The sequence below is a fragment of the Eutrigla gurnardus genome (genome assembly GCF_963514095.1).
Source record: "Eutrigla gurnardus genome assembly, chromosome: 1".
NCBI lineage: Eukaryota > Metazoa > Chordata > Actinopteri > Perciformes > Triglidae > Eutrigla > Eutrigla gurnardus.
In genome coordinates, this window is record NC_139915.1 from 27,030,000 (window position 1) to 27,051,576 (window position 21,577).

Below are 21,577 nucleotides of genomic sequence, written 5' to 3' on the forward strand. Positions count from 1 at the left end.
AAGCCGTAGGTCCCCGGAGAATCAGTAATGGCAGCAATCAGGCTAATGGGGAGGCCAAGTAAAGTATTTAAAGTCTTTGTACTTTCTTGAACAGATTGTATTATCACTTCAGGGTGGGGAGTGGAGTTCATTAACATTAAAGGGGATACTGTTGGTGCAGTTCATAGAATCAACGTTTTACAGTTCTCAATATCAGTTTTGCTCCTGGCCTGTTGTCTGTCGGAGATAAAAGTCTAACAATCTTTATCATTTTGTTCTATGGACACTGAGCAGTATTTTCATAAGCTTTATGCAACATGCCGCAACAGTTCCCTTTCCTGAGCCAAAAGAGTTCATATCAGTACACCTTGACACACATAATTTGTTGATTGCACCTACAGATGTGATCATTCAGAAGTACACTCAACAAAAATATAAACGCAACACTTTTGTTTTTGCTCCCATTTTTCATGAGATGGACTTAAAGATCTAAAATTCATTCCAGATACACAATATTACCATTTCTCTCAAACATTGTTCACAAATCTGTCTAAATGTGTGATAGTGAGCACTTCTGCTTTGCTGAGATAATCCATCCCACCTCACAGGTGTGCCACATCAAGATGCTGATCTGACATCATGATTAGTGCACAGGTGTACCTTATACTGCCCACAATAAAAGGCCACTCGGAAATGTGCAGTTTTGTCTCACAGCAAAATGCCACAGATGCCACAAGCATTGAGGGAGCGTGCAATTGGCATGCTGACAGCAGGAATGTCGACCAGATCTGTTGCTCGTGCATTGAATGTTCATTTCTCCACCATAAGCCGTCTCCAAAGGCGTTTCAGAGAATATGGCAGTACATCCAACCGGCCTCACAACCGCAGACCACGTGTAACCACACCAGCCCAGGACCTCCACATCCAGCAGGTTCACCTCCAAGATCGTCTGAGACCAGCCACTCAGACAGCTGCTGAAACAATTGGTTTGCATAACCAAACAATTTCTGCACAAACTGTCAGAAACCGTCTCAGGGAAGCTCAACTGCATGCTCGTCGTCCTCATCGGGGTCTTGACCTGACTCCAGCTCGTCGCCGTAACAGACTTGAGGGAGCAAATGCTCACATTCGATGGCGTCTGGCACGTTGGAGAGGTGTTCTCTTCACGGATGAATCTCGGTTTACATTGTTCAGGGCAGATGGCAGACAGCGTGTGTGGCGTCGTGTGGGTGAGCGCTTTGCTGATGTCAATGTTGTGGATCAAGCGGCCCATGGTGGTGGTGGGGTTATGGTATGGGCAGGCATCTGTTATGGACGAAGAACACAGGTGCATTTTATTGATGGCATTTTGAATGCACAGAGATACCGTGATGAGATCCTGAGGCCCATTGTTGTGCCATACATCCATGAACATCACCTCATGTTTCAGCAAGATAATGCACGGCCCCATGTTGCAAGGATCTGTACACAATTCTTGGAAGCTGAAAATGTCCCAGTTCTTGCATGGCCAGCATACTCACCGGACATGTCACCCATTGAGCATGTTTGGGATGTGCTTGACCGGCGTATACGACAGCGTGTACCAGTTCACAGGCCACAATTGACAATCTGATAAACTCTATGCGAAGAAGATGTGTTGCACTGCATGAGGCAAATGGTGGTCACACCAGATACTGACTGGTTCTGAGTCCCCAGACCCCCAATAAAGCAAAAAAAATGCACATTTCAGGGTGGCCTTTTATTGTGGACAGTCTAAGGCACACCGATCAGCATCTTGATGTGGCACACCTGTGAGGTGGGATGGATTATCTCAGCAAAGCAGAAGTGCTCACTATCACACATTTAGACAGATTTGTGAACAATGTTTGAGAGAAATGGTAATATTGTGTATCTGGAATGAATTTTAGATCTTTAAGTCCATCTCATGAAAAATGGGAGCAAAAACAAAAGTGTTGCGTTTATATTTTTGTTGAGTGTAGATTCTCTCATGCAAATTATGAAAGTTCACTGCCATGGATTGTGTGACCTCATCACTGATGACCAGAAACTATTTCGTTGTAACATTAAGCAAGTGTTTTCCACCTTGACCTTGCCTTTCAAACTGACGAGAGCAATGAGGCAGAATGTCTAACGATTTCATTGTCTGTACAGTGTGTGACATCTCCTCATCTAATATGCAAGAACTGTCCTTGAAGTAAATGGGAGATAAAATTGAGTAGCTGAGTCAGTCGACAAATCACAGTGGTGGCACAGTACCTATTTGTTCCCAAATGCAGACAAGTATTAACAGTAAAGCCAGAATACAAATTGCTACCGACCCTAGAAAAATAAAAACTTTGAAGTGAGAGTAAACGCAATGTTATTCATCTCGTTTATATTCCCCCGAGGATTGCGTTTCCCTCACCCTTCTTTACAGCCAAAGAAAGAAAACACTTTTAAACCATGAATTATTGCACATCACACACCAGTGATCATGACCGTCTCTCCCTCATGGCATGCCTTATCCTTAGATCGGAGTCACTGCACCACAGCGAAAGAAACTACATCGCTGATATGAGTTTGCACCGCATAACAAACGAACAGCCAGACACTTCACTGCTGTATTCTGTTACAGTGTGCAATCAGATGACCTGCTGTCTGTTTCTCCTATACAGTACTGCTTTTCATTCACTACAGTCTCTTCTTCCCCCTGGCCGTGTCCGGGGAGGTTGCATCCCCTAAGCCTTTAAGCAGAGGGGGCTAATTCAATTTGACCACAGCAAGCTGCAGCAATTAAAAAAAACACATCATCAAACTGGGCTGGGAGGATGATGCTGGGTTGTACCAAAAATACCTTTGCAGCAGCATTTACTGTCCGAGGAGCAGTGACAGGCAGCAATTCTCCTGCTGGCTAAAGCCCATGATATTCCTGTCACATTTCTTTTGGAGTCATTTTTAGAAAAGACAAATAGGGGAGGAGAGGATGAAGAGGTGAAGAAAAAGAAGAGGCGGATTGCTTGTTTGTGCTGCTGCATCTGTCTTGTTTGTTGCTGAGGAGGAGGAGGAGGAGGAGGAGGGGGGGGGGGGGGATGTTGTGAATGACTGAGGTAGCAGCGCAGCGGAGTGAGACTAACAAGTGGTTGCCATGCAGCAGTAGCAAGCGTGCGTGCTTCTGGAGGGAGAGATAGAGAAACAGAATGATAATGAGTAGGAGGCAGCAAGTATGAGCAGAGGAGCTGTGTGCCTGAGAAGAGACACATATCATCGCTTGATCCAGCCTCTCCCTCGCTCCTCTGCTTCCCTCTTTACCTTTTTTTTTGTTTGGATGAGAGGTTAGCCTGGAACGTCGGCCATGGATGGATTAACAGACGTGTGTCTGAGGGGTCCGACACGTAGGAGTTGTTCCCAAGAAACGGCAGCAACAGGTCTGTGAGGATGGAACGATAATGACGGTGAGATGCTCGCCTTTTTCTTCTTCTTCAGACATCCTCACGAGAGAATCTGTCAATGCAGTCTCTCCCTCTCTCTCTCCCTCCCTCCCTGCCTCTCTCACCATCCATACTTGTGCAGTGTCCCGCTCATCATCCCACTTCTTTCTCCCTCATCTGTCAACCTTCTTCCCTTTCCACCTCACCCACCTGCTGCTTGTGCTCACATGAGAGAATGACAGGAGCAGACTTCCACTTGTGTGACCGCTCCAGTGTGTGTGTGATCACGTTTGGTTGGACACCGTCGCTTTCCTGCCTAATGGAATTACGCTGTCTGGCAGGCATCCGCTCGCACGCAACAGGTAGAGAGCCCCTCTCATCCACAGAGAACATACGTGACATCACATCTTCATGGGATGTGGCGTTTTTTCCTTGATACCTCCGCTGCTTTGCTGTGCACTGCGACACACTGTAATTCTAACCCGATTTAAAAAAGGAATGTTGCCATGGCATTGGCTCCTATTACTGAATGCATGTTCCTGTGTCTCCCTTACTCTTGCTTCTTTTTTTGTTGTTTTTTTGTTGTCATTTTCTGCAAAATTCCCAGAGGAGCAGAGTGACAGAGAGAGAGAGAGAGAGAGAGAGAGAGAGAGAGAGAGAGAGAGAGAGAGAGAGAGAGAGAGAGAGAGAGAGAGAGAGAGAGAGATCGAAGTCTCCGGGCATCTGTTTGATACCACATTCAAAAGAAGCTATTTATAGCTCCCTGTAACCCCTTCACGTTTCATGGTCAGCTCATTTCCTTTAATTGTGCAATTTCTGTATTTTCTCTTTCCCCCATATAGCCGTCAGCCAACACAGCGTATGCATTGTGCCTGGTTATGTTTGAATAGACTGATTAAACGGATTCCTCCCTGCACATGAGACAAGACAGCACATAATCTGAAGCCATCATGTAATCTCTGTCCAGGTAACATGCGGGCTTCTAAACGCCTGACCCAATCAGAGGAGAGATGAGGCACCTAGATGTTGGTTTACCATGTGTAGCGTCCACTACAACCACTCCCTTGCTGCCATGAGCGGAAACGACATGATGGCGCATTCTCTGACTCTGGAACAGAAGACGGCGTTTGCCTTCGTGGGGATGCTGCTGGTGTTCTTGGGGCTGCTGATAGTGAGGTGTTTCAGGATCCTGCTGGACCCCTACAGCAGCATGCCTTCCTCCAACTGGGCCGACGGCATCGAGGGGCTGGAGAAAGGGACGTTCGAGTATGCCCTCACTTAACACAGGGACACACACATCCACGGATGTCCTCATGAACAGAAATGCCTATACACACACACATGTACACGGTCGCAAAGACACTTGCACACTCCAGCCACAGCCCCTGCACAACCATTGCACCCGACACACCATTAAGACGTCTCTCTGTGACGGACCCGACTCAGAGACTGAAGCTGTGTATGTTTGTTCCAATGTGTGTGCACTTTTAGTTCAGAGCCGGCGTGGAAGTCTCTCTACTGTTTGTGAATAGATGTCTGTTGTTGTGTGTGTGTCCGAGCGAGTGCTGTGTCATATCCTTTGCCCTTCTGCCAGATGGTGGTGGGGGGTTTGCATCTCAGCTCATGGATTTACACAGAAATGGCTGAAGCTCCCTTTAACCCACACCTACAAGTTGAATGTCTGTAGATGGGTAGAGGGAGGGTAGAATTAGGGTGCGGTGGGATTATTCAGATGTATTTTTGAAGACTCAGGGACAAGATTCCTTACGTGAACTCAGAAGTTGGAAAACGGAGTGGCTGCACCTCTGCACAGCAGAGCCGTTCTGCACAGGAGTGGATACAGGGTATTATGTCAAGTTAGTTGTTTGTGGAGTGATCAAATCCAATCTGTTGGTGTGGCCAGACCGGTCCTTTCATGCAATGAAAGGCAACTGAACAAACTGTGATTTACATTATGGTGTTACTGTTTCTAAACGATGCAAAACGAAAGAACAAACACTGTTTACTTGCGATAATGTCCGCAAAAAAAAAAAAAAAAAAAAGGCATACGATGATGTTGATTTATGGATTGTTCCATCCGTCAAGCGTTCCGTCAAAAGGTTGGCTGATGCGACCGAGCCAAAGAACTTTTAAGGGAAATGAGGATTGGAAACTAGGAAGGACTGTCTCGCTCTGCGCTGCTAGTTTTCTAATGATAAACTCTCAATATACTCGTCTGCAGAGGAAAAGGTCACATGGAAAACAGGGGTGGGATGTCTGTCAGCACTGGACGCGAGCTGCTTTTTCCCTCCTATTCTCAGCCATCCTCACCCTGTCTCACCCGCTTCCCTCCTCCCAGACGGAGGAAGACAGGGCGGTCCTAAACAGAGACTCTGTAATACGGCAGACTGGTCAAAGTCTTGAGTGTTCCTTTGCTAATTTCTACGGTCTACGGTTTCTCCTTAGTGCTGTGAATCTGCCTTACTGTGACCTTCAATGGGTTTATGTGCCTTCATCTAGAAACATTAGAGCACCTGTGTGTGTGCGCGCGCGTGTGTGTGTGTGTGTGTGTGCACATGTGTGTGTGCGTGTGGCATACCATGATGACAGATAGTGCGTCTCCTGACCTGTTGCTTGCTCAGCTGGTGGTAGAGATTTCTCATTGATATAGTTTTGATTCAATGCTGTGAAATAAATAGAATTTCTTCAATTTCAAATGTTGTTGGTCAAATCTTTGCTTTTTTTAGGAGTCTCTTATTGGAATCTGATGAGCATGTCAAATAAAAAATGATGTTAGTGAGATCAGTAGCAGAGGCTCAGAATGATGCTTCCCGTCTCCTCTGCTTCTGAACTCTGACAGTAGTTGTTCAACGTCGCTGCGGCAACAGACAGAGTGGAAGCAAGTGGGTGCATTAGAGCAATGCAACATTTAAAAACCCCTGGTGTGTGTGTGTGTACTGTATATGAACACTGACAGTCTTGTGGTGATCAGGCAGGTCTCGATCTGCAGTTTTCTCCTGTGGCGGGTTCCCGCTCAGAAGCCAGGCCAGCACACTCCCTCGACACTCGTCATTCGCCAGGAATGCAATCGTTATTGTACCATTGTCTCTGTCACCTATGTGACACACTTATCTGAAATCTATTTTTAGTGGAAAAAAACGCTGCCCTTTCCCTCCTAAGCCTACAAGCCCACTAACCTTAGAAGAAGAGCTTAGGCAACTAGTTACAAATGGATCACATTTTAACAAATGTCGGTTTTGCAGTGTCATTTTATATCTTAGTGTGCAGCATGTTGTCTGAGGTTTATGTAAAATATCATAAATCACTTTTCCTTCCTTGATAAGAGCATAGATTGACATAACTTACATCATCCTTGCATACAAGGGGATGAATTATGAACATACATTTCAAACAGGACTTGCAGTTGCACTCTTATTCTTCTGCATGCAACAGCAAATAGATAAATAGATATTATTTTTCAATAATTTTTCTTTCTTTTAGGGACACTGAAGTTATTAGGGTCCTAATGTCACTTGTTACATAGTGTAGGACCAATGAGTCTAAAGGCCTATTAGTGTACCTTAGCTTTTGCTGATTATTAGTTTTATTACTTGTGGTCTTCGGACCTCGCAAGCTACGTCCTTGATTATTTGTGATAAGACCAGGAGATACAATAGCCTTCCTATTACCAAAGCTCTCCAAACAGCTCTTTAATATTCAATTAGTGCTACTTTGTAGTGCCATAATTTCCCAAAATAGCTTGAGGTGATCCATTCAGGGAAGTTGCGTATATTGTCCAATATATTTATTATAACAATTATTATTTATTATATTTTTTCCACACACAAATACACTCGACAAATCACCAGATAAAGTGAATAATTCTGCCGCTGCTGCAGAGCAAGGTTATTGACCCTCCTCCTGTTCTGAAATCAGCCGAACAGCAAATCTTATATCAGAGTCCTCAAGCCAAATCTGCAGCCTGTGCTATGTGTGTTGGATTTTAGACTTGGATGAATGGATAGGTCAATGATTACCTACCCTGATATATATTAATAATTCTTATCAGTTATTAGCGATTACAAAGCCATTATCTATAATATATTACTTTTAAGTGGTAAAAAAATGGCATTTTGCTAATATGCTTTAGATTTTTTAAAACTTTGATATACATGATTTTTGAAATAATTAAATAAATGACACATTATAGGAAAACAAATTTAAACATTAAAAGGAGCTGTTTTAGATACTCAAACTTGAATAACTGAATAGAGCCTGTAAAAATATATATGTAGGATTTACTGTATTAGTTAGTTTAATAAATCCTACAAAAGGGATTCTTCTGCCTCTTTTGAGCCCTTTGGACTTTAACTAGAGTACAGATTCCCTTGTTCTGTACAAATTGGAGCATATGTACCTGCTGCTGCGGATTCACCATATAGGCTCACTATTTCTCAGAGGACCAGCGCATACTTGGAATTTATTCAAGCACAGCAGAAGAAAAGTCTACCCTGATAATAAGAAAAAAGGAATCACATCAAGTCCGGACTGTGAGCAGGACCCGGGGATCTCTAACTGCAGAGAGAGGGTGCAAAGGACCTAGCTCTGTTTTAAACTCCAAATAAATTAAAGTTTTGAGGTGCTTTTACTTTTGCATTTTCTTCCACCTTATATTTCTACTCCACTTCCTTTAAGAGGGGACATATTTTATGCTACCATGTGTATTTGATTTATTTAAATACTTTGCAGATTCAGATTAATAATACAAAATCAAGGGAACCATTACATTGAGTCCTTCCACATTTGCAAACACGCCTCAAAAAGCTGAGGATTAATATCCTTAAGACATAGAAGTGAGACAGAGAGCTACGTGGAAACTTTTCTCTCGCTATCATTCTTGCAGAGAATCGTAACTGCGTTGAACCACCGCGTTCCAAATAAGGTAAGCATTGTGAAATTAATAGTCTCCCTTCAATCTGCACATGAAAGCACGTGCTAGAGTATTTTTCTCAGCCTGCAATACAGCCAAGGTCAGATTTTGAGCCGTTAGCCTGCCTGTGTGCATAAATCACCGTGGTGTATCAGTAATAAGGAAGTTTACCTGTTAGGAGGAATTTTAAAGGCACTTTAAAAAGTCATGTGGCTATAAAGAAGTGCCTTCGGCATGTTCCCGTAAATCATGGTCTCATATTACTATTAACACGTTGGGGCAAAGAGAATCATTAGCGGCAGCATTAATAAAACAATCAGTTATATAACTCTTATGGGCCCAATATCTCAGTCACTAGAAGGTGGATTTCCCTCTTGCTATCACACTAGTTTTATTGATTATATCCCATTGCTAATATATGTGTTACAAAGCTAATACTTTTCATTACAGATTAGATGTCATGAAGCGTCTGTAACCTTGAAACTTTTCCACACTCCGTTATATTCTTCTAGTGGGAACTTCCATGTGGATGTGTCATCCGAAAGGGCCCACAGGTCTGAGGAAATACTATCCACAGCCCCATAAACGGCAACCACAGGACAACATGTGCTGTCACCCTGCACTTCAGACAATAATATTAGTAATCAATTCTCCAGATCTCAGGCAATGAGCGCCTTTATCTCTCGTTTGGCGTTTATGACTTGGTTAATCGTTAAGCAATGCCTTTGTGCCCCCTGGGATGGAGCAAGGACATATCTTGACACCCCTCGTTCAGTTCTCCGAGGGTTGATCCGGAGAGTTAGCCAATAGCTGGCAGCCAGTGTATGACCCTGGGACGAAGGGTATAAAAGGTAGGCCATCGGACAAGAACCGAGCTTACGCACAAGAAGCTAAGAGCAGCGGAAGAGCTCTCTAGAAGTCTAATCCCAGCCTAGTCCATATATCAATAAACAGGGAGGAATCACAGCAGTGGATGCAGTGCTCCATTAAAACGCTGTCGGATGACTGAAGGCTTCATTGAGCCTTGACTGTGTAAATCTGAGAGCCTCCTTCAGCGTTCCTGATGGAGAGGCTTAAGTCTAACGGAGGGGAGCACGACAACCTGGCTTACGACGCCACTCTGGATGGACCTCCCGTCTACGAGGAGACCAACTTCTCCAACGGGGAGCACCGGCCGGTCCGGCCCTCGGTGATCAGCGCCTTCGGTCACGACACCTTGGACCGATTGCCCAACATCGACTTCTATCGCAACGCAGGCAGCGTGAGTGGCCACCGGGCCGTGCGACCATCCCTGCAGGAGCTGCACGATGTGTTTCAGAAGGTGAGCTCATGCATATCTGTGAAAGTGTGTTCGTCCTTCACCTCACAACCTGCAGAAAGTAGTTTACTCAAGAGTCCCCAATTCAAGTCACTCACTCTTTAACTGCCCTCGCACTCTTTTGTTCTGCTCCTGACCTACATGGTCCGTTCGCTCATTCAAAACCGAGCAAAATCAAGTATTTTACACTTGTTTAATCATTCATTCATCATCACTTTCAGTGTCATTGAATCTTTATCCAAAGACTTGTGAAACTAAAAAAAAAAGGACACAGAAAGTTATTTCTGGGAGCTCGACAGCAACTGTCACACTTAGAGTTTTTAGTGCTTTTTTAATAGGCCATTATACTGCCTTGTGTTGCAAAAGAGATGGAGTTATAGGTCATTTAGGTTTACAGGCTCAACTAGATTAGCATTTCTGAATGGAGAGAAAAAAACCCAGACAGATCTTTTAACATTCTTCCTCTGCAGAAAATAAAATTAATTATGGGTCATTCCAGTTTAAGACAGATATAGCGCGCGTGTGTAAGACTGTTGTTTACCCAATCATCATCTCCGATAAAGAAATATCTAAAAATGTTTTATTCATCTCAGAATACAAGAATTAAATGCATTCATTAATCTCAGAATGTTTACCTCGCTGCATCTCCTAATGACACTAAACACTTTGCAGCTGCTTAAAGAGTCTCTTTACAACTGAACTAAGTATGTACGTTTCATTTATTTTATATTTGCTTCTACACCCCCCCAACAGAATGGAGCGATCTCTGTCCCAGACACCGTGGAGGACGAGGACGACGGCGAGGGGAGTGACGGGACCCCCTGCGAGGATCTGGAGTCTGCCGTTCCTACTGACAAAGGAGCAGTAAAGTTTGGCTGGATAAGGGGCGTCCTGGTGAGTTATGTCGGGTCACGACGGGTTCCCCGTGCTTTATAGAAGCAAGGCCGCTTTCCATCGTGAGACCTGGCAGGAGGTCACGTGTGATAACACAGCGGGGCCAAGTGGAGCTTTCAAGCAGAGAACCGCTTGTTGAACATTTGTGCTGTTGGCACAAAGATAAAGAAGAGAGTACCCCAAATATATATTGTTTAGTGCCGTTTTAGTACTTTTTTAAATCCGTTATTATGCTTCCAACATCTCTTTTTCAGTCATTAACAATACTGTGTTTCCGTCTCTCGTCTTAAACATGATTCACACTGAACGTAAAATTCTCGTCCGCAGGTGAGATGCATGCTGAACATTTGGGGTGTCATGCTGTTCATCCGTCTGTCCTGGATTTTTTGGTCAGACGGGCTGGGGTGAGTGAGACAAGGATATGTGGGGTTTTTTTTTTTTTGTATTGCTATTTTCTACATATGGCTAGACCCATGCAACATTTTTGGGCTGGAAGTCTTCCCCCAAATAAATTCAAGAATTCAACTCTTCCTTGCCGGCGTGGTTAGGTGCGATACAGGAAAACAAAACAAAAAAAAACAAATGGGGTCGTGTATCCTAGAAAATATTGTCTTAAGAAATCTAAATATTGTTTTGAAAATGGATAAGGTACACAGACTTGTTACTGATAGATACGTTTCAAAAATAGACCAATAACCAAATATCCAGGGAACAGAGCTGCTGGGGAAAATGAATGAAACCAATAGAGATGCTTTTACAATTTCAGCTAAAGAAAAAGAAGAAAAGGCCCTAATACAAAAATCTGAACACATAAGACTACCCCAAAGTATCCAAAACTGCCAGTCCAGCAAAAATTAAGCAAAACTGGTTGAACTGAGCCGAAACCCACTGGACTGAGGTGAACCATCACTTACTCACCTCAGGGACAACACAGCAAAAATAGTGCCATCTATATTCATGCAGTGCTTTACTTGCATGCATAAGGTGTAGGGACCTCCCAACAATAAGGCACTCTGCTTCACGGAAACAAAGGCTATTAATAAAAAACCCAGTTGGTTTGACAATACAGACAAATGAATTATAACTCAGGCAAAACAATAAGGAGCAAAACAGCAGCAGCTGAACCTACAAAGGGGGAGTGGTGATTAACAGAGCTCAGCATGCTGCATACTGATACATTATGATGTTGTGACTCTACTCACCACCTCTGGTTAACACGTGGGATCTCAAAGAGGCAAATTGGAGGAGCAACGCTTGAACAGAAGTCAAGGCACTAATTAGGGAATTGTTTGGGGGAGGAGTCAGGCCTGGAGCTGCGTTCACCAACATTACACGTGCTACTATGTTCACACAACAGAGCCAATGCAACTGGCACCGACGTTTTAAACATGATCTGTAACTGCAGCCGGAGATATAAGGTTTTTACATCTCACACAGCTCAGGGCAGCTTGGGAAATGTTGCTAATGTGTCGGGCCGTTTTCAGGCCAATATAGTCGTCTGGAGCAACAGATGAGAGATCCTGCATGTCTGTGTTCTGAGAAATGAGGGCGCTGTCGCCAGTCATTTCGATTATTAAGGATTCTATTAGTCCGTCGCTCGTGTGCAGGGAGTGATCGAACCGAGGCAGATTCACATGAGCCAAGTCTTTCTGAGGTCTTTTAATGATGTAAACATGCTGAAGGTTTATTACAAGAGCCAAACCGTGTCTGTGTGTGTGTGTCTGTGTGTGTCTGTGTGTGTGTGAGAGAGAGACCCAGAGAGAATTGTGTGAATAGCTTCAGTGTGTTCATTGCTTAAGAACCTATCGATCCGTAGCAGCTTTTGTTCAGGCGTCAAACTAAAAGGTCTTGAGAAGCTAAAATAAAAGGCTGCAGGCAGAAGTCGGAGCAGGTACAGCAGACGGTTTAACTTCTAGCCTACAGGGTCTCTCTGACTCTCCGTGTGGTTAAAGGTGACCGCGGCGAGGAGGTTTTTCATTTTCACAAATCAAATCGTTTTCACCACTGCCCTCTTAAATACAATGCCTGAGCAAGTTGTTGTTGAGAAGCTATGATTTTGAGTCATGTTGTGTGCGTTCCAGGTCTGGGGATTGTGGTTATTCTTCTCAGCTGTGTGGTCACCACCATCACCGCCCTTTCCATGTCCGCCATCTGTACTAACGGCGTGGTCAGAGGAGGTAAGACCAACCTTTCATACAGATGCTCATACAACAGAGCCACATTATTCATAAATGTATTAAGATAGCATGCACTCATCCTGACATGGAAATCTTTTACTGAGAAAATGAAATGACCAGGAGGAGGGTTTGTTAAGATAAAGACACCTGAATGTCACCTCTTGAAGTCTGTTTTACAGCCTTCCGAACATGTCCTGACTAAACCAATGAATCAGTGATATGGCGATTAATCATCTACTACCTTCATGCATGTGTGCTGCATTTTTTCCTGCCATTTCAGGAGGAGCCTACTACTTGATATCTCGCAGTTTGGGACCAGAGTTCGGCGGGTCCATCGGTCTAATTTTCGCTTTTGCCAACGCGGTGGCCGTCGCCATGTACGTGGTGGGATTCTCTGAGACCGTGGTGGAGCTGCTCAAGGTGTGTGACGTTATGACGGCGGGGTGACTGAAGGAGACCTGGTGGAAAAACGTGTCTCGCTCCATAGATGTTTGACTGTGCACTTCACCTCTTTCCATCCCCTCTGCCAGGAACACGACGCCATCATGGTGGATGAACTGAACGACATCCGGATCATCGGATACATCACGGTGGTGTTGCTGTTGGGCATATCGGTAGCTGGAATGGAATGGGAGGCCAAGGTGAGGGATGGACATTATGCTGGTTTGTTTGTGGTAAAGAAAAATGATCAAAGCGTCACTTTAACCAGTTTCATGCGTTCGTCCACACAGGCACAGATTGTTCTCCTCATCATCCTGCTGGCTGCCATAGTGAACGTATTTGTGGGAACGTTCATCCCTGCGACCCCCGAAAAGAAGGCCATAGGCATCTTCAATTATGAATGTAAGACAGAAACCCTCTCCAAACCAATGCACATCTTCATTACAACAATCATTTCACTCAAAATGTATGAGAGCGTTTGATTCATTCACAAATGATTGTTCTCTCTCTCTCTCACAGCGAAAATCTTCTTAGAGAATTTCCTTCCAGATTTTAGAGAAAATGAGAGCTTTTTCACAGTGTTTGCCATCTTTTTCCCGGCTGCAACCGGGATCCTGGCCGGAGCCAACATCTCCGGTGACTTGCGGGTAATTATTTTTTCTTCACACAGATGTTATTGCACGAGGGCATGCAAAGGAATCATTAGCTGCGATGGTGCGTGGGTTATTAAACAAAGAGCTGGAAGTGATAAAAGTAAATAAACCATTGCATTTTTGTACTTTTTATTCTCTGAATCATGGGGTAGTATCGGAAGGTTTCATTAATTTAATGGTTTACACTTTTGAAATGCATCTTTATGACAGAAACAGCTGTTATCCCGGGAATGTGACTATTTAATCACAGATGTTGTTTTGCAGGATCCCCAGGGAGCCATACCTAAAGGAACTTTGCTGGCCATCCTGATCACAGGAATCACCTACCTGGGTGTGGCCCTCTGTGTCTGTAAGTAGAGTCTTTATAACACATATGAAGTAAATCATTTAGTGTTTCCGTGAGGTTGATTTTTAGACAACAAAAAGAACAAATCCCAAGCGACACACCTGTTCTTCTCTCTGATTGGACAGCTGCCGTCGTTGTCCGCGACGCCACAGGAAACATAACGGACCTCATCACCCCTGGAGTAACATGTGACGGTCCAGCAGCAGCTGCCTGCGAGCTCGGCTATAATTTCTCCTCCTGCGCCCTAGAAAAATGCGACTTCGGCGCGCTGAACACCAATCAGGTACGCAGCCTTTCAGACTCTCACCTGCACATTAAGAAGCAGCTCTTTTTGCACCTCTAACGCGTTCCTCCTCCTCGCCTCCGGTTCAGGTGATGACCATGGTGTCTGGGTTTGGGCCCCTCATCATTGCCGGGACGTTCTCCGCCACCCTTTCATCGGCGCTGGCTTCCCTCGTCAGCGCTCCCAAAGTCTTCCAGGTCAGTAACTCCAACACCGCAACATAGAGGAACCGAGTCCCAGAGTTACAACTCGATTATTGCCCTTAAGTCCTGAAAACAACCCAAGAATTGATTCTGACTCCAGCTCCGTCTCTCCTCAGGCTCTGTGCAAAGACAACATCTACAAGATCCTGTACTTCTTTGCCAAAGGACACGGCAAGAACAACGAGCCAATCCGTGGCTACATCCTCACTTTCATCATCTCTGTGGCTTTCATTAGCATCGGTCAGTTCTATCACAACTGAGATGTTTTACTTACGGCTTCAAATGAAGAAATGTGAAGGAAAAAAAACAATCAAGGCTGAATTCCTTTTTTACCTTTTGGGTTGTTTTTTTGTTTCTGTAGGTAATCTCAACGCCATCGCTCCTATTATCTCAAACTTCTTCCTGGCGTCGTACGCTCTCATCAACTTCTCCTGCTTCCACGCCTCCTACGCCAAGTCTCCAGGTGAGGCTCTACACACAAAGTAGCTTTTAAACCCTTCTCTCAGACCATTGGAGTCTACTTGTTTCCATCCATTTATGTCTCTCTTTTTTTTTTAGATCAAGCGTAAAAGGCACTTTCACAAAAAGCACATTTAACTAAGTAACTGAGTTGAATTAGATTGCGATATGTTTTAAATTCAATGTAAGATTTTTATACTACCTGCCACTGTTAATGGAATTTGAGTCCACCAGTCTCCAGATACTAAGTGGTCTTTCTTCCGTCGTGCCTCTGCAGGTTGGAGACCAGCATATAAATACTACAACATGTGGCTCTCCCTGATGGGCGCGTTGCTCTGCTGCGCTGTGATGTTTGTCATCAACTGGTGGGCCGCTCTGCTCACATACGGCATTGAAATCCTGCTCTACATCTACGTCACCGTCGCGAAGCCAGGTGAGCTGCGTGGACTTGGGGTTTAGCACGTTTGGAGGTGTACTGGCGATGCCTGCATGGACCGTCTAAAAGTGGGTTGGGACTCTTATTTTCTCCCTAGATGTGAACTGGGGTTCGTCCACGCAGGCCGTGACGTTTGTGAGCGCGGTCAGCAACGCTCTGTCTCTGTCCGGCGTCGAGGATCACGTCAAGAACTTCAGGTGAGAACCTCTGCAGCACTGTGGGTGCAACACGTGTGTTTCAAAACGATGCAACCTTGGTGTGAGCTGCAGAGCCACTTTACCTATTATTCTTGCAATGTTTTTGCACTAGCATGGGAAAATTTTGTTTTTTAAATTTCATTTTTATGTGTGTTTTATGTGATTTTCATGTCATCTTGACTCGGACCCCCTTGTAAAGCAGATTTAACATCTCAATGGGATGATCCTGTTTAAAACTAAAATATTCTGTGTGTGACATAAAGAAAAAGTGGAAACATTAAAAGCACATTCTGAGAATCTGAAACACCAGTGGTCTTCTTGTAACACATTGCCGTTTCTTTCTCAGGCCTCAGATCTTAGTACTGACGGGTGCACCCCGGGCCAGACCGGCCCTCCTGGACCTGGCTCTCTCCCTCTCCAAGAACTATGGACTTTGTCTCACCTGTGAAGTGTTTGAGGTAAGATTATTTTGTTATCTCATTATTTGCAAAGCAAAACATCAGTTACCAAGTCACGCATTTAGTCTTTCCCTCAATCATTATTTAATACTTTTATTACTTTATAACAACCTTCTATTCAAATCAAGATTACACATTAAGCACATTTAAATTGTGCAGAGACTTCTCATATTCAAAGCGAATATCATAGCAGGGATGAGTGAAATGTGATCTCTTCAGGGCCCGAGATCAGAGGCTCTCCAAGACATGAACTCCGGCATGGAGAAGAACCAGCTGTGGCTTAGGAAGACCAAACGCAAGGCCTTCTACGCTGCTGTGGCCTGCCAGCGCTACAGGGAGGGGGCTGACAGCCTGCTGCAGGTCAGTGCATTCACCATTTACGACGCGTTTCTTCAACAAACCCGCTAACCCAGAAAAATCCACCCCATTAATGTGTAACCTGCAGTTTTGATCAGAGGGAGGCGGCAGATTTAAACATTGCAGAACCAGCTTTTATTGACCCATTTCGTCCGCACAACGGCGGGTATCTATAGCCGTGTTATGACTCCGTGCTTGTCTTAAGGCCCCGGCAAGGACGTTACTGCAGGGGGTAGAATAGGAGAGAGTTAATGAGGAGCAGGAAAAGAGCGTTATGGCTCTGGCTATCACCCTTTGGAGATAAGGCCGCGGTTCATTGTCAGGATTGCTTACTTCTAACGGCACGGCAGATTAAAAGCTATAATTGATTAACACTGCAATGTCCCCGCAGACACAGTTGGATCTGCTGCGTGATGCAGTCGTAATGTCCGGCAGTAAAACAGCTTCTCAGGCTTCTTGTGTAGGACATGTTGTTTTTTAAAAAAAAAAGTTTTATTCTCCAGTTAATGAAGACTCTGTGTTCAACAACCGCTGGGTAACTTCAGTTGAGTTTTATCTTTACGCCATGAGTGTTGTGCATTTATCTAACAGGCCTCTGGTCTCGGCCGCATGAAGCCCAACACGTTGATGATAGGTTTCAAGGGAAACTGGAGGACTGGGGGCGCAGAGGCTGTGCAGAGTTATGTGGGAGTATTGCAGTAAGTCACAAAGAAATATACAGAAGCACAACATGACAATAATCTACCCAATAATGAAACATAAATAGGAGATCTTTGTGTTCTGGCGTCCTCATTCTCTTTTTCCTTTTTTTCGACAGCGACGCGTTTGACCTTGAGTACGGGACAGCGGTGCTGCGGATGGACCAGGGACTCGATGTGTCGCACATTGTCGAAGCTGAAGGTCAGCATCTTTAGGCTACCGTGTGTTTACTTTCTACACAAGAATGCCAACATCAGCATAAATAAATAAAGCAGCAAACTTTTATACAATATAGCAGAACACGTCCTTTTGTGAATATGCTAAGATAAATCCCTGAACACCTGAACTAACTTTGAATCACTGCTAAACTGCTAGAAGAAGAAGAAGAAGAAGAAGAGCACTGCTGCTGAGCTTTTATTCTCACAACAACCCAGCGTGTAATAAAACAGCAATGATAAACCAGGGCACTTTGTTCTGTAGATTACAAAGTATCTAAGGTCAGGCAGTTAGCAGATAAGATGGAAAAATAACTACCAGTTAACCACCTCTGTAGAGATGGTGACAATAACAACGACAATTCAAAGTAATGTCACACACATTCACAATGATCACATGTGTATCTTAACGAATCTGACCCTGTCTTTCAGATGAGATGCTGAAGGCGGCGAAGGAGCAAGAGGCTCTGGACAACGAGATGATGTCGAACGGAGGGAAAGCAAAGGGACTGTTCAGGAAGTCCCGGAAATCCTCGAAGCAAGTGCTCACCACCAGAGGTATCTGTCTCTAGAGGTTATTTCTCTTCATTCATTTCAGAAAGGCTTCAATCGAAGCATCAAAAGATGAGTATTATTTTAAAACATGTGGGGGAAAGGAGGTATCTAAATATGATCACATTTCCACCCATATAACATAAATGGTCGCCCATAAAGTTGGAAAAATGTGAAAATGTCTTGTCTTTTATAGCGGCAAACAAATGTTATGAATTTATTCATTTCACCTGGGTAATTGTGACAGATACTGTAAATATTGAACCGGGTCAAAAGTAATTACTGATGCATTTAAATAGGAATAAACAGAGGTTTGTGCCCAGAAACAAAATATTCCAACTTTATGGGCGACATTTATCAAATGAAACCAAACACACACATCTTTTTGGGAAACTTCTCCACACTCCCTGGAGCTATAATTGAATGAAGCGCTCCCACTAAGGATATCTCTGAGGGTGTAATCCAATAATACGCTCCCTTTAGTTCCAGTTTGGAGAGCATCCCTCAAGAGCGGCCCTCTAACCCAGACACGAGGGTGCTTACAGCCTCTCACTCGATCTGTCTCTGTGTCTCCATCACACACACACACACACACACACACACACACACACAGTCGTTAGTATGCAATCTGGATCCCGCTCGTTGGAACATTAAAGCTGGGAGATGTCTGTTTCCCGCTGATGTAGAGTCAGCTCTTAATGTTGATTTGCACTAATTTCTCCATCTAACTGAACTCTCCGCGCTTCGCCGATGAACTGAGATTCCCTCCCACTGTTCCTCTCACGCGTCTCCTTCTCATCTTTTCCCCCCGCTCCCTCAGTGTCGGTGTGCGGCCCTCCGTCCCCGCAGGTTGCCAAGATGAACGAGAGCCTGTTGGAGGCCAGCGCTCAGTTCCGGAAGAAACAGCCCAAAGGCACCATTGATGTGTGGTGGCTGTTTGATGATGGAGGTAGGTGTTGGTTTGCCCCGAGGCTGCTTCCTCTTATGTACGTCGCCATAAAGAGATACGTGCACAGAAACACATCACGCTCTCCATGGTGCAAACAGTAATATGAACAATAAAATAAAGGGGAAAAGATGGTGAGTCATAAGTGGCAGATTTGGATAACAACCAAAATCTAATCAGTTGTTTCCTGGTCAAAGCTTAATCCGTCCTCTGAATTTATGGAAGTGTTTTGACAAGAGCGATTTCCTGGGAAAATGAAATAACATAAACACCTTGGCAAATTTGAAAAACCAAGATATATATATATTTTTTAATATGGATTTATTGGATTAACAATTAAAACATGCTCCCCCCTTCATTCAGGTCTTACCCTGCTGCTCCCCTACATTCTCACTACCAGGAAGAAGTGGAAAGACTGTAAATTAAGGATCTTCATCGCAGGGCAGCCTGGACGCTGTGATCTGGATAAACAGGAGTGAGTAAATAATTAAAAAAAAACAAGCTAATTAATTAATATCACTTTTAGCTTAAAGCTGCAGGCGGTTATTTTGTCAATTGGCAAAAAAATCCATAATAACCTTTTCATCATATTGCAATTCAAGTGATCTGAGAGAAAACTAGCTCTTAGCTGTGTTTTCAGACTTGTCCTGAAATGTTGAAACAGTTCAGCGTTCTGCTGAAGAATCACACGTGTCATTTCAAAGGGCTTTACAGGCTTGCAAAGAAAGCACGAGTGTAATTCTCATAGACTTGCTGCTACATAACTATCGGGATCACAACCCGCGATTGGGATTCTGTTTGAAATAAATTACTACTTGTTCTTTATAATTTATGAAGCTGCCATGCTCGCCTGGTGTGAGGGGCGGACAGAGAGGGCAGAGCTGTTTTCCAACGCTGACATATACTTTTAAATATCATTTTGTATTTTTCCAGAAGAGTGCCTACGCAGGGATACCACTTGAATTACAATATGCTGAAAGGTTATTAAAGAATGACGCCAAAAATATACTGCCCAGCCCAGCTTTAATGGGTGGAAATTAGATTTGGGAAATTAATTGGCACAACCCTGATATGAAAATTCATGAACCAATAACATCCCCCTTTCTTTTTCCCCCCCCATGAGAAGTTATTTAGCCTTAACTGAAAACAATTACCAATATTTATATGAAAGTTAATGACCGTGTGGTAATCTGTCTTGCAGGATGAAGTCTCTGTTGGAAAAATTCAGGATTAACTGCAGTGACATCACCGTCATCGAAGACATCCATGTCCAACCCAGAGCTGACAGGTGATTGTAATTTTGCAGCTATAATACTGACAGCAGAGCAGATGGCCCTGCAACACAGTAAACTTTAATCACCTCGTAGCATCTGCATATTATATGATTGTTAAAAAAAGTTACATTTTCCTTAGTCAGCTCATGTTCGTATCTGCTTTCCTCCAGCGTGAAGAAGTTGCAGGACATGATTGAGCCTTTCTGTCTGCATGAGGGGTCTAAAGACAGCGCTCAGGCTGAGGCCATGCGGAAGGAACATCCCTGGAAAATCACAGACGAGGAGCTGAGCAGCTTTGAGGAGAAGGTAAGACCACCAGCTACAAATACAGCACAGATGTAATTATGTATTCATTCGGTAATGGCAGGTTAAAATGTATCGTTTAAATGCTGCTATTTTACAGACCAACCTCCAGGTACGACTGAATGAGCTGCTTCAGGAGAACTCCAAATCAGCCAAACTGATCATTGTGTAAGTATAACCAACTGTTGCCTGAATAACACTGAAGTGCAAAGGAAGCGTATCTAACGGACTCTTTGTGTCCACACCCCCTTGTAGGAGCATGCCCATTGCTCGTAAGGAGTCGGTCTCTGACTTCCTCTACATGGCCTGGCTGGACATTCTGACGAAGGACCTCCCTCCCACCGTGCTCATCAGAGGCAACCACAAGAGCGTGCTTACTTTCTACTCCTGAGCACCTCGCAGGGCCACAGGCAGCTATAAAGGGAATAAATGGAAGTGCCATAATGATGGACCACGTTCATAAAGTTGTACCAGCATCTTGGATGATGTCATTCGGTCCTCCAGACCAACGCCACGATGTAACACAAGCATTATAAGTCAAGTCTTGATGAAGGCATTCATACTCACACAGAAAAAAGTGGTCAGCAGACGTTTTCAGTCACAGCTTAACCTCGTCAATATTTTACCATTAACTCGTTTTCATCACGTTGTGTGTTATGGACAGTTTTGCGAGACCTTGTGGCGAGCTGTGATGTGAAAACAATTCTACCTTACATGGCTACCAGTAAAAACTTTTAACGCCGTGCTGCACTGAGTTTTGAATTTGTAAATGTCAGACTGTCTGAATGTGAAAAGTGTAATGCTCAAATATTATGATATGCATAGAAAAAATAACAAAGTCAAATATTGCATCTTCCTAACTTGGTTGGATCAGTCCAATGCACAAAGCTGGAGACGCAGGCAGAGAACCAAGGCTGCTTTCTATGGTTACACTGAGTGACTGCCTGCTGCTGTGATTGTAAAAAGTAATGTACATAGTAGAATTCACTAGTGGATATTTTTGAGTAAAAAAAACACCTTCTTTTCATAGATAATCAACTGCCTCTGTTCTTTTAAACGGTGGCAGTAATG

The 21,577-nt window shown here is 44.0% G+C and overlaps 2 protein-coding genes across 3 annotated transcripts; both read left to right on the top strand.

The window, feature by feature from the left end:
• Positions 1–3,048: 3,048 nt before the first annotated feature.
• On the top strand, positions 3,049–6,042 carry ctxn2 (cortexin 2). 2 transcript variants are annotated; one of them, XM_084010305.1, is made up of 2 exons: positions 3,049–3,410; positions 4,354–6,042. In XM_084010305.1, the coding sequence occupies exon 2, from the start codon at positions 4,423–4,425 to the stop codon at positions 4,666–4,668; it is 246 nt and encodes an 81-aa protein (XP_083866431.1). In that variant the 5' UTR covers positions 3,049–3,410; positions 4,354–4,422; the 3' UTR covers positions 4,669–6,042. The 2 variants fall into 2 exon arrangements, with proteins under 2 accessions (XP_083866431.1, XP_083866432.1); XM_084010306.1 differs by lacking the exon at positions 3,049–3,410 and adding an exon at positions 3,562–3,748.
• Positions 6,043–9,197: 3,155 nt separating this feature from the next.
• slc12a1 (solute carrier family 12 member 1) lies at positions 9,198–21,263 on the top strand. Its single transcript, XM_084009771.1, is given in 27 exon segments — positions 9,198–9,616; positions 10,367–10,507; positions 10,835–10,891; positions 10,893–10,911; positions 12,589–12,684; positions 12,965–13,104; positions 13,215–13,325; positions 13,416–13,527; positions 13,645–13,772; positions 14,043–14,127; positions 14,250–14,407; positions 14,497–14,604; positions 14,727–14,850; positions 14,972–15,073; positions 15,347–15,502; positions 15,603–15,702; positions 16,049–16,160; positions 16,380–16,520; positions 17,109–17,215; positions 17,335–17,417; positions 17,864–17,989; positions 18,804–18,932; positions 19,293–19,404; positions 20,131–20,217; positions 20,374–20,509; positions 20,607–20,674; positions 20,762–21,263. Coding segments are annotated over 27 exon segments (3,132 nt in total). The 5' UTR covers positions 9,198–9,358; the 3' UTR covers positions 20,898–21,263.
• Positions 21,264–21,577: the final 314 nt, after the last annotated feature.

Bases quoted from the DNA above. Each gene is read 5' to 3' on its own strand.
- ctxn2 (XM_084010305.1), top strand. From the start codon at position 4,423: ATGTGTAGCGTCCACTACAACCACTCCCTTGCTGCCATGAGCGGAAAC.